Raw genomic sequence first — 19,048 nt, forward strand, 5'->3', positions numbered from 1 at the left:
CACATTAGAAGGTAGCATCAGAGATGGCTACTTTGTGAATGCACACACTGGCTGCCTTTTGGCTCATTGAAATTCAGTGAGTAGCATGTTCTTGAATTTACCACTATCTATTTCCTTTGGCCTTTCTCCCTACTATCACTTTCTATGCCCCTCTACCTGGGAATAAAAAATGGGAATAAAATGGCTCATGAACCCCTGAAAGCTGCTCAGAGATCAGGGTGCATGATGCAATATTTACTGTTGCAACATTGTGTCATCTTTAATTATTTTTGCTTCTTGCCACCTCATCAATTTGATGTGCTCTAAGTTCCTCCACTGCCAGAGTCAGCATTGGGTCTTGGCACAAGGGTTATTAAGGTTTGTTTTTGTCTTTGCCATTGATGTTCAAAAAGAAAGTGTGATGTGACCTTTAAGTCAGCACTCACAAATGATTCCATCCTACAGCGTTTTTATTTTCTGAGAAAGGGGGGAAATGGAAGCCAAATGAGAGGGTTTTTGACAAGAGGAAACCTCTGGTGCACATTATTATTATAATGACAAAATACCAGTTTGAGGACAAGTGTAACAGTGGCACTTCTTATAAAAGGATATTAAGGTCCTTTTAATATGAAATTAAGCAACACAAAAGCAACGTACCTGCCCCAGGCTGCTTCCATTGTAGACTTCCTATCGACAGGGACACAGGAGGACTCCACAACACTTGACTTGTTTAGTTTGTAGCAAAAGCCACAAATTGGATCCAGCATGCACCCATTACAGTAGCTGAAAGAAATGAAAAATCACAAGAATAAGCCCAACCTTTTCACAGCAAAACATCAATTAGCCAATGGAAGCAATCAGACTGGTTCACAGGGCAAGTTTGTACCTTGGATATCAACAACTTTTGGTAACTCTTGCTAACATTAAAACTGAGAAAGTTTTGCTGCACGGAGAACATCTGCACAATTGCTGAAAATAAAAGGTAAATAAGCTGAACATACAGAATAAAATCCCGTCAAAATTAAGTAGTACAGATTTTCCCATGGTTTTAATTACATAATTAAGCATGCTGAAAGCTTCCCTTTGAAACAGAAGCAGACGGATAGGGGAAACATCAGCTGGATCAGGAATATTGTTGCTAAATTTTGATGAAGCTGGACTAGCAATATAAATCATGCTAATGATCTAAGTTTAATGGTTTGTCTCCAACTTGTGTTTTGCTTGGAAAGTGTACATCAGCACACTGCTTGTTCACGTTAATAGTTCATTTTTAACTATGGTTTAAACTGGTGGTGGCGAACCTCTGGAATTTTGGGTGAACCACAACCATCTTTCCTGTGCCTGATATGACATCAAGCAATTGACAGATGGATGGCCCCATACAACAGTTATAAAGTGGTTTGAGGAGGGATGGCCAACTCTGGATCTGGAGAGACAGAAAAGCCCAGTTTGATGGATAAGTCATCATTGGACAGCAGTGAAATTTTCTTCTCAATAAGTAGACAGATAAGAAAAATATCCCTACAATTACCAATTGCAGACAGGAAGGAATTAAGACACTGTTGAATTGAAATTAAGTTTTAGCAATGATAATTAAGGCAGGGTTGATCATCAGTCAAAATAGCATATATTTTGTGTGTTTGTGCACATCTCTACGCACTCACACACTCTTACATACACCCCTAACTTCAGATGAACAATAAAACCAAACACACATCTTACACCAAACAGCAACAAAATTTACTAGTTTTTACATAGATCTGACAAATATAAACTTCAAAGCTACTAATCAATTGAGTATGCTTACTACTTTCCAGAAAGGGATAGATTCCAAGTACTGTTAGCAATTGTGACTTTTCTGTCCCTATTTATTTGAGGGTTTGAGTCTGTAAAAAGGTGAGGGCTGTTCTTTGCAAGTGCGTGTAATATGAAGTCATCCAGTATCAGTGGTGGAAATGACATTACCACCACATGGAGACCAGCTCATTTTCTTTCACCTTGTTTTTGGTTATTATCCATAAATTACGTGTAAGATTAATAGCTGAGCCAGATTAATAGCTGACCCTTGAAATAAACTGTGCACAACTGACTATAAGCCACCAAAAAGGAACAGTTTAATATTACAATTTTAAAGTATATATTTTAAAACCAAAGGCAATGGTGGCATTATACTCCACTATAAAGTGTCAGGAGCTCGTCCTACACTCGAGTAGAACCCTGGTAGAGACACACACCCGACTGGCATGTTCCCTCCCTCCTGGTCAATCATTCGGGGTTTCAAAAGCTTTCTTCTGCCCGAACATCACAGCGACCGATGCCAACAGACATCGGCACACTTAGGGATCCGCAGAGTTTTCGCAGCTTGCATAAGAGACCTCAGCAACTCAGCATTTTGGCTAATCTACTTCATTTACATATAAATACACACAGAACACTGCAACATGGCTCCCTCTCTAGCATCAGACAGCAAACAGAAAAAGAACAAAGGACAATAGTCCCACTTCACGAAACACAGTAACACAAACATCCTGTATCCGTCATTTCCCACTTTGTGGAGTCAAAACATACACCATCATGTGATAGACAACAATCCTATGACTGCAATCACAAAGCAGGAATTCTAACATAAAGGACATATGAGGTATTGGTGGTATGTCCAGTTACTGTCCACATGTTCAGTAAATTTACACATATAAATACGTTATTGGGAAAATAATGTTAATAGGAGGAATCTAGTGGAATATATTGCTCAGCTTTCACAAGGGGTGCCAGTTGTGGCCCAGTGCAGTTTACTGCTGGGCCAGGGAGGCCTTCCATGCCCTGCACAACTGGCAGAGGATGTCACTTCTTCCTACCTGAGACTTCCTTAGGAACTCAAATGTGAAATGGTTCATCTTTTGACAAAGATGTGTAACGTCTTACATATTTCAGTACTGGATAATCAGAAGGTAGCCAATGTAAAAACACTGAAAAACAGGTTCAAAGGGAGCAGGAAAATTATAGTCCTGTTGGTCTAATGTCTATCCATGGTAAATTGGTAGAAGGCATTATTAAGCATATTGAAGAACAAAGTACAGAGCCAATGGGAAGCGCTTCCTCAATGGGGAATCCTGCCTCATCAAACTTTTAGAACAGGCATAGGCAAACTCCGGCCCTCCAGTTGTTTGGGACTACAGTTCCCATCATCCCTGACCACTGGTCTTGTTAGCTAGGGATGATGGGAATTGTAGTCCCAAATATCTAGAGGGCCGGAGTTTGCCTATGCCTGTTATAGAGGTTCCTGTCAACAAACACATTAAGACACTGAATACTTGAACTTCCAAAAGGCTTTTGACAAAACCCATCACCAAAAGCTCTTAGGAGTCACTGAATATGAAGATTGGTTCTCCAATGGACTGTAAGGTTGAAGGGAGGTTGAAAGGAAAGAATCAACCGACTATTACAGTGGAAAGAAGGAAAGTATTCAGGTTCCACAAGGATCTGTATTGGCAGGGATGATATTTATTTTAGAAATATCTGAAGCTTGAGGTGAGCAGGTAAGCACCCATATCTGTGTATGACACAAACATGATTCAGGGTGGTAAAAAAAACCAAGCAGACAAGATGACTCCAAAGGAACCTTTCCAAATTGGGAAAGCACAACAAAAGAGTAAAATATATGCAGGTATAAAATGATAAGCTCTGAAACTAGGATATTTTACCCTATTGGTACATATGCAAGCTGACAGTAACCAGTCAGGAAAAGGAGCATGGAATCACTGTGAATAACTCAATGAAAAATGTCAACTCATTATGTTTAATCAGTGAACATGGCAAATTGCCATGCTGGGAATTATTAGGAGAAGGACTGAATGATCATAAAAATAAAAATGGCCAATGTAATAATGTTCTTATGTAAATACATGATCTAGCCTCATATTGAATATTGTGTTAGGTAATACTGGAGAACCAAACACTGCAGAAAAAGGCAGGCAAAATTATCTAGGGGGTTGGGAGCACTTTCTATATGAGAAAAGGTTAAAAGGTTTGAAGCTTTTTAAGTTAGAAAAAAAGACAAGAACCCAACAGAGAGGACGATAAGAGGTTTAATTATGTATGGTGTGGGGAGGGAAAGACTCTGTCCTTTTGTTCAATGACTGCAACTATTTCCTGAGTAAATGATGGGGAGGGGTCTTGCCTTCAGGTGCTCTTGTGAGCTTCTGCTAGGCCACTTTAAACTGGATCCTAGGCTAGATAGGCCCTTTGTCTGATTAAGGAGATGTATTATTTTGTTCTTCTAAGGAAACCACGTAAAAATTGGGTAGTTTTATTGTGGCAAGTAGGAATCACAGCACTGATTTTATAGGGACCTATGAACAGGACGTGGGTGGCGCTGTGGTCTAAACCACTGAGCCTAGGGCTTGCCGATCAGAAGGTCGGTGGTTCAAATCCCCATGATGGGGTGAGCTGCCGTTGCTCGGTCCCTGCTGCTGCCAACCTAGCAGTTCGAAAGCACACAGTGCAAGTTGATAAATAGGTACCACTCTGGTGGGAAGGTAAACTGTGTTTCTGTGCACTGCTCTGGGTTTCGTCAGAAGTGGCTTATTCATGCTGGCCACATGACCTGGAAGCTGTACGCCGGCTCCCTCAGCCAGTAAAGCAAGATGAGCGCCGCAACCCCAGAGCCTTCCAAAACTGAACCTAACAGTCAGGGGTCCCTTTACCTTATGAACAGGCCTTAGTTCAGGTGATGCTAAATACACAATCTTTTATCACAAAACTGGTCCTCTCAAAGAGTGCTTCCACATTGGGCACACACACTATGGAACAACCACACTTTTGTTCACTTACACTTACGAGACACTTGCCTGTTCAGTTTCTGCTCCCCTCCTCCCTAAGCTCAGGAAATCCAACTGTTTATAACTCAGTGCAGTAAATGCACAGTTTTCCAGGTGTACATTGGCTATGACACTGCTCTTCTGCTCAGGTATGGCCTGTGTGACTTGCTGTAGCCATTTCCTTCTCAATAGTCCGCCCATCCTGAACTGCGGTGGAGGCCAGCATGATCAAGAATGCAGTAGCGGGGAGAGGCCATTTATACTAAGGTTACCAGACGTACCCGTTTCCTGGGAACAGTCCCCGGATTTACAAATCAGTCCCCGTACAAAATCCATTGAAGTTGAAAAGTGTCCCCAGATTCATTGGAAAAAAAATCTGGTAACCTTAATTTATACACAACGGTCTTAAGGAAAATCTTCCCTCCCCCATGACTGGATACTGCTAGAACTACTCTGAAATGTTATGAACTGACTAAAGTAGCTGCCTCTCATTATATATAAAGCAAACAGCCAACTGCTTAGTAAAATAACCAGTCACTACCTATATTATACCATTTTTTTTATTTTAGGTAGCAGACTAACTCAGCATCAACCAAAAGCACAACATTTAATTTAACTGTTTCTACACAATATTGCAACCTGCAAAAATAATTTACCTTACACCTAGTTGCTCATGTAAACAGAGTTGCATAAAAAGAAACACAACAAAAATTTCATCATACTTCTAGGAGTATGAATCAACCTGTCAAAGGAAAAGCTTTCAAAATACTTAAAAACCTCAATACAACTTATAATTAAGTTTCAAGAAGAGCAGAAGTGCTTCAGATTCAGAACATCTTGTATTCCTTGGTGTACGGAGTATTTATGGAAGTTTCGTTTCTTTTGACAAACGAGAGAGGGATTTCCTTGCAAAAGGCTAAGCTACAAGTAGCAGGTCCACCGCTTTAAAGCTGTCACACATTTCAATAAATGAGGATTCTCACCTAGCAACACACAGCAGGGAAGGAAGAGGAAAATATATTCCAACTACTGGGGTAATGTGCAGGAGATCGGACGTGTTGTCCGGTCAGCCACTTCCTGCAGCGATACAGACAGTGTGCTATGTTGCAAAGCACCTATTTTTGCTGGTGCCAGAGAGAGGCCCTATGGCTAATTTTCTGTACCCCAATGCAGCACAATTAGATCTGTCAAAATGGGAATAGAATACATATTTCTATTCGCCTAGGGCTTGTTGATCAGAAGGTCGGCGGTTCGAATCCCAGTGACAGGGTGAGCTCCCGTTGCTCAGTCCCTGCTCCTGCCAACCTAGCAGTTCGAAAGCATGTCAAAGTGCAAGTAGATAAATAGGTACCGTTCCGGTGGGAAGGTAAACGGTGTTTCCGTGCGCTGCTCTGGTTTGCCAGAAGCGGCTTAGTCATGCTGGCCACATGACCCGGAAGCTGCACGCCGGCTCCCCTGCCCAATAAAGCGAGATGAGTGCCGCAACCCCAGAGTCGGCCACAACTGGACCTAATGGTCAGGGGTCCCTTTACCCTTTACCTTTAATGTACTTCAGAGACAGGCTAGAACTGTGCACCATATAGCCTTGAAGCCTAGGGCATGAGTGGAGCCGCTGCAGGTGCAGATCAAGTTGATATCAACAAACGTTCAAACAACTGCTACTCTACCTGCCCTATTTAGCAACAATATGCTTGTCCCCTGGTACAAAAAGAAAACGTTGGATTGGCCTGATTCATTCAACCCACCTTTATAGATTAGTTAAACAAGTTATATTTACATCAAATATTATTTTTAACATTGATATTTTTAGTACCCTTAGATGTGAGCCAAACACACTTTTGTATAATTTAGGTTTTGTGGAGGGTTTTTTTTAGACATGCCTTTTTTAAAAAAAGCAATCATTGGTATTTGATGTAGTTCTATTAGATATTGCTAAAATTCTCTTGCTTAATCAAGATTGTTGCAGAAGTGTGTTTTGGGTATATGGTTTATCAACCTTTCATTAAGTTGGATATATTGTGGAATGGGGCTGTTTTTCTTTGGTAACTAATAACTGGGGTATAAACATGCCTTTCTTTGAACATCTTCCACCACCCTCTCATTTTATATCATCTTTTGCTTGCTGCCCAATTGTATCCTTGCTGAATCAGGTAATTAAGGGTTTCTTAGCAATGCATCAACCAATATTTTAGATTTGTAATGTATAAAGTTCTATATGCTATTAATCTCAGGTATCTTCTGGAATGCTTGATTAAGCTCTATTAAGTAAACAAAATATATTTAAATGCCTCTTCCTTAAACACTAAATATTCTGTGTGCTTATACAAGGGTGTGGGTAATAATCCCCCGACAGGCTGTTGTTATGGAGGAAAGCAAGGTGAAAAATCGGACTGTCAGTCTGCTACATAGAAATCAGGCTTAGATTTGTCCTCTACAGAGAGGGAAATTGTCACAGCTGTAGCTCACATTCTTTAGCTGTTAGAACTAGTACTGAAATGCTGCACAGTCTATTCTATTCCAGGGCTATTTCCCATGTACCTAGTTGCAAACTGCATTACAAGACTGAAAGTGGCCTTTGGAAAATGTACTTTGGAAAATTACATTTATATCCTGCCTTTTTCCCATCATGGAACCCAAGGTAGCATCCGCGTCGTTCCCAGGTGACCACACTGAGACCTGCTCAGCTTCTGCAAGGTGGCAGCTTCCTATCCTAACCCACCACATACAAGTAATAAGATTCCAGTTTCAATACTATATGTATGTTGTTCCATTAAAATACCCAGAACAGTATAATTCCCTATCAAAACCATATAATAATAATAAAAAACCTTTCCCCCCTAAAATATTTATCCCTGTTGATATCTGTCTTTGAATGACATTGACTTTATGTGCTGTTGTTTTAAACTGCTTTTATATTTATAATTGTTTTATAAAATTATTTTTATATTCAGTTTTTTACAACTTTTTAATATATCCAACTGTTTTGTTTTTTTATGTCCTTACATTACAAATTGCTCTGGGATGCCTCATGGGAAGCTATTCATAAATGAAATAAATTATCATATAAAACACGACAGTTAAAAAGCAATCTCTGAAAGCAATAAAATACAACACTTAAGAACAAAGCAAACAGAAATCTAGGAGCAGCAAAAGTGAACAATGATACATTCAAACTAGGGAAGGAATTCAATGTAGTGCTACGGTGATTTCTGTGTTAACATTTCTACTTTCCTTAAGCATAGCTGTTAACTTACAGATTTGAAAATAAGGTATCAGCAGCCTCAAAAATAAAGGATCAGCAGCCAAAATAAGGGATTTTGGCTTAGCTTATACATACATGGAGCTTATACTGATGGAGCCATGCTGCTTTGGCTGTGACTGACAGTGTTTTGCGGGGGGTTGGACTAGATGATCCTAAGGGTCTACGACTCCGACCAAAGAAGAGTGGCAGACAAAACTGATGAACGACGTCGAGATGGTAAAGCTTACAGGCAGAATTAGAAACCAGGAAGAGGACCTCTTTAATAAAGAATGGGGAAAGTCTATAATTTAATTGAAAAGCTATTTTATAGAGTTACATACATTGGTAGGATTGACAGAAAACTTGTAGTAAAAATTTGAATTATGGATGGACAAATGATTTATAAAAAGAGAGTTATGAAAGGGATGCAGAGGGGAAAATCACTACATTAAGATGCTGCACTGGTTGGAGGGTATGCTAAGCAGCACGTCGGGGCTGCCGTCCTGGCGGGAGGACTTCCATCGGCCCTTCCCCACCTGAGAGAGAGGGAGGGAGAGAGACTCTCGCCTACGCTGCCCGCAGGCCTGGCATGAGGCGGTTGCCGCCGTGGCCACTAAAGCGCCGCCCTTCTGCGTCCCTCCCCATCCCCTCCTCTTCCTCCTCCCTCAGGCCGCCTCCTCAGTCACTGCCACCGGCACTGCCACCTCCAGCTTCCCCTGGCAGCGCGGCGGAAGTCTCGCAAGAGAGGGGCTGCCTGCCCACCTGCCACCCGCCTCCTCACAAAGCGCCCCTGAGGGGGGAAAGGGAGAGACGGAGGCGTGGCAGCTCGTGCGCGTGCTCTTTCTCGCTCTCTCGAGGCGGAGGACCCCGAGCCGCTGCTTCCCTCCCGAGCCGGGTGAGCATGAAACGCGGGAAATTTAAGGGAATCATCAATCCGGGACAGCAGCGGGAAACGGCACTGGGATAAGGGAGTTTCCCGCCAAATAAGGGACGGTTGACAGCTATGCTTATGGAAGTCAGATGTGGAACTTGGAATGGGGAACAGAGCAGAGCAGGGATGGGAAACTTATGGCTGTGCAGATGCTGCTGGATTACAACTCCCAACAGGACCAGTGGTCAAGGATGATGGAACTTGTAGTCTAATAAGAGCTTGAGGGCCACAGGTTCCCTGTCCCTGGAAGAGCTTTATTTCAGGGTACTCTATCTGGAACACTGAAAAGGAGCACCCTACCCAGCAAGATTTTGTTCTACTTCCCCCTTGTATTATATAATAAAAATGCAATACAGCAACACAAGGGACACTTTATACAGTGGTACCTCGGGTTAAGTCCTTAATTCGTTCCGGAGGTCTGTACTTAACCTGAAACTGTTCTTAAACTGAAGCACCACTTTAGCTAATCGGGCCTCCCGCTGCTGCCACGCTGCCGGAGCACAATTTCTGTTCTTATCCTGAAGCAAAGTTCTTAACCTGAAGCACTACTTCTGGGTTAGTGGAGTCTGTAACCTGAAGCGTATGTAACCTGAAGCGTATGTAACCCGAACTGCCATTGTATCTCAAGGTCAGTGTTTTCCCCCTTATACTATTTATTTTAAACCTTTTGTTTTCCAATGCACATTGGTGATATCAAGCATACCTCATCTAATACTCTAACACTCTCCGTGTCAGGCTGCCTTTGAAAAGTGCTCAGAAACTTCAACTGGCTGCAGCCAGATTGTTGAGTGGGGCTGGCTATATGGAACCTAACAACTCCTGACTAACAGTCCTCTTCCAGCCACAATTCAAAGTGCTGGCTTAGGTCCAAACTATCTGAAAGTCTGTTTTCTCTCATACAAACCCTGCTTGGGTTTTGAGATCTTTGTGAGAGGCCCACCACCACAGGCACGCTTGGTAGGGACGCCTACCAATTATTATTATTTAATCCCCCCACCCCCGTTTTTACCTGTTCTTATTTTATTTGTAATCCACCTTAGGTCTATGTCAGAAAAAGGAGGGGTATAGACCAACCAACCAACCAACCACCATCATCCATTAGCTGCCTGCCTAACCTGTGACAGCTAACCTATCAAAAATTAAGAGTGTGGCATTGCAAAATGTCAACATTCTATTACATACTAAAAAAAATAATACTCCTTTCTTCATGACCTAAAAATAAAATTAATTTCATATTTCATATTTTATTACTAACATGACAGATGTCTGGACTCTCTGTGTTGAGAGATGCTACCCTCCAGGGTTTTAAATTAAATTAGGAGATTTAATAGAGAGAGAAACATGCTAAAGAAAGGTTAAATGATAGTACCCGGGAACAGCTTTTATTGCTCAGTCAATTTCAGGATTTATTATAAGGTCATTCTTCAGCTCTACAGCATGAGCTTTCCAATAGAATTTTAATTACATTTTGATTAGAGCAGTGGAAAATGGTTGGAACAGGCACATGTGCTTCATTCTGGGATTCGGTTCTTCGGAGCTTTTCATGGAAACCACCAGAACCTCTATTTGTCAGCTACATGGGGCTTGTATTTTATATTGTAACAAAACATAGAAATGTTTTAAAGGGCACTAACTGGAGTAAAGTGTGGCTTTTAAAATCCCAGGGCACTTAAATGCTGGTACAGATTAGACCATGGATGAGCAGACCAATGGAATACAGACCAGTTTTTAATGGAGCATCTGCTGGTTGCTACATTAAAGAATATAAGAACATCCCTGCTCAGTCAAGTCAAGTGTTCATTTTGTCCAACGTCCTGTTTGCAGAATTGCCAATCAGATGCGTACAGGAAATCCAAAAGGGCAATGGTACACTCCATACCTCTAATTCTCTCTCTTTTTAAAAAAAAGCGTTTATTAATTTTCCAATAAAAACATCCAATTAACATATCAAATCAAATCCAATAAAAATAAAAAATAAAAATAAAAAAGGTCCAATTGTCTTCCAAATTGTAATAATTTTGTTTTGACTTCCCACGGTCTGAATTTCGAAGCGCATTCAACATCATAGTCTTGCCTCTCATCATCCTCAATGTTATTCATAATTCCATGTCCGATTTTCCCCCTCCACATTTTGACTCTGGTTCTACGATCCTCATTCATGTCAGAAAACAGATACTTTTTTTTTTCTATGGAGTGCAGATTTGTCCGTATATTGTACTCCTTCAGCTGTTTTTTCATCGCACCGCGTCATTTAACTGTATCCAATTTCAAAGTTTTGTCCAGCTCTTTGAGAGTTGTTATTTTGGCAGCTCCCAGATCGTTAATCTTTCCCGTCCAGGTGTTATCAAAGAAACAGAGAGAAATTTCCTTCTGTAACCTCCTTGTTGATTTATCTTAAACAGACTGTTTGCAATGTAGCCATATATCAGACAGTTAGCAATTGGCCTTTGGAATCCTCCCAGTCCCCCCTCCGGGCCCTAGAGGGGGGCTGCCAGACATCCATTTAGCCCTCTCTCTCGCTCGTAATCAAAAAAACATCTTTTTCCAAACAGTTGTATATGTAATATTGTTTCCAGTCTTTATAACCAACCATCAGTTAGCTCCTGTTTCTCTTAATCAGGGAAGTATTTCAGATATTCAATAAAGATGTAGTGGGTAGAAGCCATTTTGTCCTTTGTTTTCGTCTTTAACAGACATTTCCGGTCTTAGAAGAGAAGTGGCTGTGAGTAGATCCCAATTATATATGAAGGTCCATCTGAACTCACTTTCTGAAGAGCAATTTAAGTTCTTAATGAGGCTTGGCATGCATTACGGATTGTTGATGTTAAGGATAAAAGAATGTTTTTTTTAAATACCAAGCCCCTCCACATTCCAAACGTCGTGATGAGGATCTCTTTCCAAATCTTTATATTTTCCCAAACAGATGCGTCCGGCTATGGGGTGGCGTCGCAGGAGTGTCAGCCGTCCCTAACTCCGTGACCCAGTGCCCCTGCCGTCTGCCACATCGGCAATCTGGGGCAGACCGCAAGTCATTGAGACAGTCCTCCCCTGCCCTGGGGAGGCTGCCAGGGCTAATTACCCCCCATATCAGCCCTGAATTATCGGAACAGCTGAGGTCCGATCGTGTGGGATCAGCCATTTTCCACCGCCGGAAACAGGAAGTGATATACCTGTAATTCTCAGCAATGTATTCAGAGGCATACTACCTCCAACTGTGGACACAGGACACAACTATTGTGGCTAAGTAGCCCTATCGACCTAATCAAAACCATCCAAGCTGGTGGCCATCACTAAATCTTGAAGCAGCAAACAATGTGCTATTTCGACACACCATGCATCTATTATACCAAAACTTTCATTTCAGTCAGCAGTGAAGATTGGTATGACTAATTTGCAAAGTTAATTCTGTGAAGATGACTCATTCATTGGTGTGTGCTGGGGCAACAGATTGTCATCTTTGCCTCACATGAACTCTACACACAACTGGCTCTAGAAGACGTTTGTCTGGAGGAAAACACATGTAGGAATGCCGCCCCATTTAATGTCTGGATCTAAGTTACACAAAACAGAACATTTAGATTTCTGTTTTGTTGAAAACACACACACACAGACACACAAATATCTATACAGAAGTTCGCATTTTTACATTGATCCACAAAGGCTGCAAAACTGAGTAGTAAATGGTAAATTAACACAACTAGAATCCCGTACCATGTCTCATAGTTGAGCATGCGCTGCCTGCTTTAAAAAAAATCTTTTTAAGTCAATTTGTTTCCCCCACCCTGCTTCTTAGGGCTAATCTACTATGTCTTAGGGCACCTTTGTGCCTTAAAAAGCAGGCTCAATAAAGTACATTTCTGCTCCTCTAACAGTCCTTGCTCAAAATTGAAAGTGTAGTAATGGAAAAAGTGTACCAATTATGTAAATATGGAACAATATTTATTATTACACAAGGCTTCATTCTATTCGGAATATTACCATAATACCATTAGAGTGTAAAAGAGTTTCATGTAGCAAGACAAGCATTTAAGATCTCCTATTTGGAATATTACCATAATACTGTTAGAGTATTAAATAGAGTAAATACTATTTAAGATATCCACTGTTTCTATTAAGACAGTGGATGCATAAAAAAATTGCCGTATTTTTCCATCTATAAGATGCCCCCATGTATAAAGACACCCCCTGTTTGGGGGGATTCTGATTTATGAAAATGGGGCAGATGTATCTGTCTATAAGACACCCCCAAATTGTTGACATTATTTTTTAGGGAAAAAACCTAGTCTTATACAGGGAAAAATATGGTAAATGGGTATCTAACAAGAAAGAAAACTGAGTTTGTAAAAGTTATTTTGAACAAAAGGGTTGCCTAGACTTTTATCAAATTATGATTAATTTCCAAACCATTAAGTATTACAGTGTGGAATAAGGATCTGGAATGAGAGATTCACAAATATTTCCATAGTGATTAAGGTAATCGGCTTATTCTACTGACCTTAAATTAACTGAGAACTATTACAAATATGCAAGATAGTATGTGACACCTTAGAAGTTTAAAAGTTTGGGATTTTTTGTTGTTTAGTATAATTGATTTTTAAAAAATATTTTAAACCCACTGCCCGAACCCCCAAAAGTAATTGCAGAGTTTGTAGTCTAATAAGAGGTAGATATTCTGGTTCTCTTTTATTGCATCAATAAAGTAACTGGGTGTTCTTTTATTTAATAAAGGAGTGGAGCATGCAATTTAACAGCTACAATGAGAGTAAGAAGTGCTCCACCCAATTCTCCACATTATTCTTTTCCGAAGAAAAGAGCTCCAAAGTGCTCTACCCCTTTATCATTCTGGATGACTGCCCAACCCCTTCTGCCCTTTTCTAGCTCTATAATATCTTTTTTGAGACACGTGATCAGGAACGTACACAAATTTTCCACCCCTAGCCAGTGGGCACCCAAAGCAATTTATGTCAATTCCGCACAATCAGATATAATCCACAATCTGAACGTCTAATGAAATTGCTTAAAATGTATTCATGCCAATCCACAGCAGCGAAAGAAACACAAAAGTCAAGTATTTTCAACGTACCTATTAGAATCTAATAGCATAATCCAACCTTAATTTCATCCAGCGCACCTGAATATGATCTGAGTACCGTTAACTGTTTCTCTTCTGCTCTCAACTTCATTTGTTAGACTGAAAGTGTACCTCATCCATTGCTAGATGATGTAGCCAATGTAAAGTCTTCCAGATGTTTGGGGTACAGCTCCCATAAGCCCAGCCAGCACGGTCAGGCATGATGGGAATTGTAGTCCAAAACATTTGAATAACACAATGTTTTCTACACCTGATGTAATTTCCACAATGCCACCAATAAACTACAATCTCAGGTTCCATTTCTCCACTAATTTGTACTATAACCGGAACCTGTTTTTCATTTTATGTGAACTAGGTTTTAAATCGAGGAGTTACCATATTAAGTTGCATTTCTACCACATTTCTCTGCAGTAGGCTATTTGCCCTTCAAACACCCTACCACGAAAAGAGATGTGTGCATTAAAATTGCTTTCCCTAAGTTGTGAAAGCAATTCTGTTCTTATCATCTGGAGTTAGTTCCGTCTTCAATCTTGTTCTAGTAATAGCAAAGAAATCATGTACTGGGAGAAGAGAGATAGGGTCAATCAACACACAAATGAGAAAGCTATGCTACGCTGGCATTAGAGAAACTTCTGTGACAGAAGTTTGTTTATAAAGCTATACATGGAACCGCATTTCTTTGGCAGTTTGCATGCAGATGGGAATTACCGTTCTCATTTGACTAAATTTCCAGCAATTATAAATTAGATAGACATGGTCAGCTGGAATTGCAGGGCGATATCCAAAGCTTTTGACAGCTGTAAAACCTTACAAGGAGGAGAAATATCACATCAGAAGCTCCATGAACATAAAGGTATCACTGTCCCCTACTTCAGCAATTGTCTGCACCCACAAACTGAACTCATTAAAATTCACCTTTTTAGGTATTACTTGTGAAATAAGAAGTCAGTGTTATATAGTAGTAACTCTGCACAGCTCCTTCATCTCCAACACTCCAGGCATCTGCTATTGGTTTCCAATATGCTTATAGGTGGCAGATACGCTGTAAATGTAAGCTGAGATACAGTATAATATCATGCTTTCATCCAAGTAATGTATCCCTTAGAGGAGAGCTGGCAATATTGCAAGAATCAGCTTTGTGAGACATAAGCTCAAGTTCAGATCAGTTTCTACAAGCATTCCTTTAATTTATAATTTTTTTTATCTATGCCTCCTGTATTGCCAAATGCAATTCAGTCAGTGTTTCATCAGGAAGAGAAAAAGTCATTATATTTCTATAAATATGTTTAGCTTAAAATATAATACTGCCCTCTTCCTTTGTTGTTCTGACAACTTCTCTTTACAAAGAAATGCTTATTTATTTAGAATATTTGTAAACCACTTCTTCAAAAGAATTTTCCAAACCTACATAGGGCTAAAATCTGTGAAGGAAAAACAGGCTGTGACCACTTCAGATGCATCTTATGTGCATGATCTCACATGCGCAAACCACGGCAAACCTGGATGTAACCCACAAACATCACAGAAAGGGGCGGAGGTCTAGAACACAACCTTCGCGCAAATCAGTCACTGCCTATATTAAAAACCATCATAATTAAAAACGAATATAAAAAACCAACAACACTTTAAAACAAATAATAAGTAATCAAATCATTTTCCCGGATAAGAAAAGTTTGAAGCAAGCATCTAAAACAATGTAGTGAGAATGGCTCACAAGAGCAGAGAACATTAAAGGAACAACTTCTCAGAAATGTGGAACAAATATTATGTGGAAATCGTAAAAGTACAAGTTCTCCCAAACTTCTCAGAAATGTGGAACAAATATTATGTGGAAATCGTAAAAGTACAAGGTCTCCCAAACAAAGTACCGTATTTTTCGCTCTATAAGACGCACCAGACCACAAGATGCACCTAGTTTTTGGAGGAGGAAAACAAGAAAAAAAATATTCTGAATCTCAGAAGCCAGAACAGCAGGAGGGATTGCTGCACAGTGAAAGCAGCAATCCCTCTTGCTGTTCTGGCTTCTGGGATAGCTGCGCAGCCTGTATTCGCTTCATAAGACGCACACACATTTCCCCTTACTTTTTAGGAGGGGAAAAGTGAGTCTTATAGAGCAAAAAATACGGTAATCAAATAGGCATACATGGAGCATGGGGGTCCCTTAAGTAACCAGGTCCCACGCTATTAAGAGCTTTATATACCACAGTGAAACCACAGACGATTGTTGAGCAAAAGCATAATATGCCGACAGAACTGAAGTCTCGTCAAGCAATCGTGCTGTAGCAGTTTGCACAAACTGCACAATGTAGAAGCTACCCTGCCATGAGTCCTGAGGCATCATCGGACTCCGAAGTGGAGTACCAGGCTGAGACAGGTGAGGGGAAAAGGAGGTGACATGGGGAGTTAATACTGGGGGAAGAAGGCAGCTGCCCTGGCTGGGGAACGAGGACTCCCATCTTCCTTCTTTCCTCCCAGGGAGACGAGAACAACAATGGGCATCTCATAGGGTGATGGGGAGGGCACAGCCTGGTCGCCCAAGACCCAGTGGCACTCCCCAACCCAGAGAGCATCTCCATGCTTGGTGATCTTGCAGGGCATGAGTCTTGTGAGTAAGCATGCCTTGCCTTGTTTTGTGCCAGGGGCTCTTCGGATCTAAGCCAAAGTGTTTGCCTAAATCAGGAATGGGGAATGTGTGGCCCTCCAGATGTTGTCGACTACAACTCCCCATCGTTCCTGACCACTTGGGCCTAATAGGAAATGGAACAAAAAATAAAATAAATGGAAGGCTGAAGGGCCCCCACTCTGACCCAAGTAATAGACTAAGTTTCCTGAACCCTAGGAAAGCAATTGGACCAACTTAGGAATTCTCTACAGGAAAGGTGCATGGAGTAAGTTCTGCACAAGTTGAGTTCTTTCTAAGTTTTTACTGCAGACAGACAACTACCAAAGAGGTCAGTACATCTTCTGCTGATATACAATTAATAGCAATCAAAATACAATGAGCTACTAACATTGCTCATTGGCACACCTCAACTGCAAAGGTACAAACCCTATGAAGGAAGGAACAGAATGCCCCTAATGTGTTTTGAACACACTAGAAAAATAAATTGGATTCTCATCAGAGGTTTTTATGAGGAAATCACAGCAACTTACCTGTATTTTGTGCAGGTAGAATTTTGACCTGAAGGGCCTTCGGGATTAAGAGTGACTTGTGGTGAAACCTGAGCTGACAGCAAAAATCCCAAAGCTAAAATAAGAAGTGCAACTGTAGTGCCTACAAGAAAGAAACAAAACACTTTAGTTCAGAACAGAATTTTACTAACACAAATGTGCTTCTTTAGCAGAAAACTGCTATTTTGTTCAGTTTAACAATGTTGAGCTGACTTTGTCCGTTGCAATAAAGTATTTATATTAGGCACCTAACTCCTTGACATATGCAACGCTCAAGAACATCACATAACACAGGATGGCCAGGAACATGGGACCGAGTTGCTACTTTGGTTAAAAATTCCTCACAACATGTTGGCACTTCATCCACATGCTCAGATACAATGATATCTACAAAAAGGCGAATGTCACAATAGCATCCAATTCTAGCATCTGTCAATCCAATCTGCCTTGTAACACCTGAGGCTGAAGTAAACAGGTGTTTAGATAGTCCTTTTGTTAAGAAATACTGAGTGCAGAATTCTGTTTATCTGAGGAAAACATGGCAGGTAGCATTAAGAGGACAACATTTCTTCAGAGATTTGCATTCCTGAAGGCCCAAATTCATTCTATGGCATCTATAAACAAGAAAAAGATGTTGCACAGACCAGGCAAGAAATGATTTATCTTTACAATATAAGAAAGGAGGTTGGAACCTTATGGCTGCAAAGTCCTACACTACCTTGTAACTTTAAGCCTCCCCAAACAAGAGACAAGTGAGGCCCTCTGCAGGTTTTCCTCGAAAATGAGAACACAACACTTTGTCAGAGCGAGCCAAGTAGCAGGTGTTCATAAGTGGTTTAAAATGTTATGGATTTTTTAAATCATGAATTAACGGCATGCTATATACTGGCTTCTTCTTGCAGCTCACTTGCTAAGTGTAGGTACTTTGAGGGAAAGGATAGTTCTGCCTCTCAGCAGCATTGAAAATTTAGATCAAGCGGGCAATGACCCTTCCTTCTCATCTCTGAAACATGCTGAAGCATGTTGAAGCACTTGAAAAATCTGCGACATTCAGTCTGAAATCCAGTCTCTTTATAGTAAGATGTATTCACTGAAATCTGTCAGCAGAACTTACAGTACTCTACAGGTTTGAATAGGATGGAGTTTCAACAACCCGTTTTCAGAAAAACAGCAGACTGACTTCTTTATTAAAAAAATGCTTGAATTACTACAGGGTTTCAAAAAAGCAACTGGAAATTGAAAACAGTCACCAGCTGAGAAAAGTTAGTTACTCATTGTTACTGAAAATTACTATTTACAAAATGCTTTACATTACTAGCTCTTACAGTGGTTTAGGGCAAACAGAACAGGGTATCTCTTGGAATTTTAACATAGAAAGCACAATCAAATCAAAAGCAGACAGCTAATTAAATAGAAGCTGTATTTGGTATTTATTTGTTTTGGCTTATATCATGCAAACCTATGGCTTACCAAGAGCATGCAGATGTGGAGACCATGGAGAGCTGCTCACAGTCTTTCCTCTTCCTTTCTCCCTTTTACTGCTGCACTATGCAGAACCAGGTCAACATTTGGCTCGGTATGTCATCCAAACTGGGTTCCACAGGTCAGCTATCATCTCACGATCACATGCTGTAGCCAAGGTTTGTTCTTGGCTACCGCTCAGGGTTGAGGACAGAGCTTACCCACAAACTGCAGTGCAGACACAAAAGCCAAGCTTTGGCTTTGTTCAGGAGGAACGAAAAAGACCAGCAAAGCAGCTGTGAGCTCTTCTCTGGGTCTAGGGAAGTCTAACTTTGGTTTACCATGTTGTGTGAACC

General features: G+C 40.7%; 1 protein-coding gene across 1 annotated transcript in view; it reads right to left on the reverse strand.

The window, feature by feature from the left end:
• The window catches only part of SLC2A13 (solute carrier family 2 member 13), a 104,306-nt gene that overhangs the window by 26,262 nt on the left and 58,996 nt on the right, over positions 1–19,048 (reverse strand). The window contains exons 6-7 of the mRNA XM_083701509.1: positions 17,214–17,334; positions 637–762 (exon numbers count right to left, since the gene is read on the reverse strand). Coding sequence (XP_083557635.1) covers positions 637–762; positions 17,214–17,334 — 247 coding nt within the window. The remainder of the gene's footprint in view (positions 1–636; positions 763–17,213; positions 17,335–19,048) is intronic.

This window comes from Podarcis gaigeae, assembly GCF_964106915.1.
Source record: "Podarcis gaigeae genome assembly, chromosome: 10".
NCBI lineage: Eukaryota > Metazoa > Chordata > Lepidosauria > Squamata > Lacertidae > Podarcis > Podarcis gaigeae.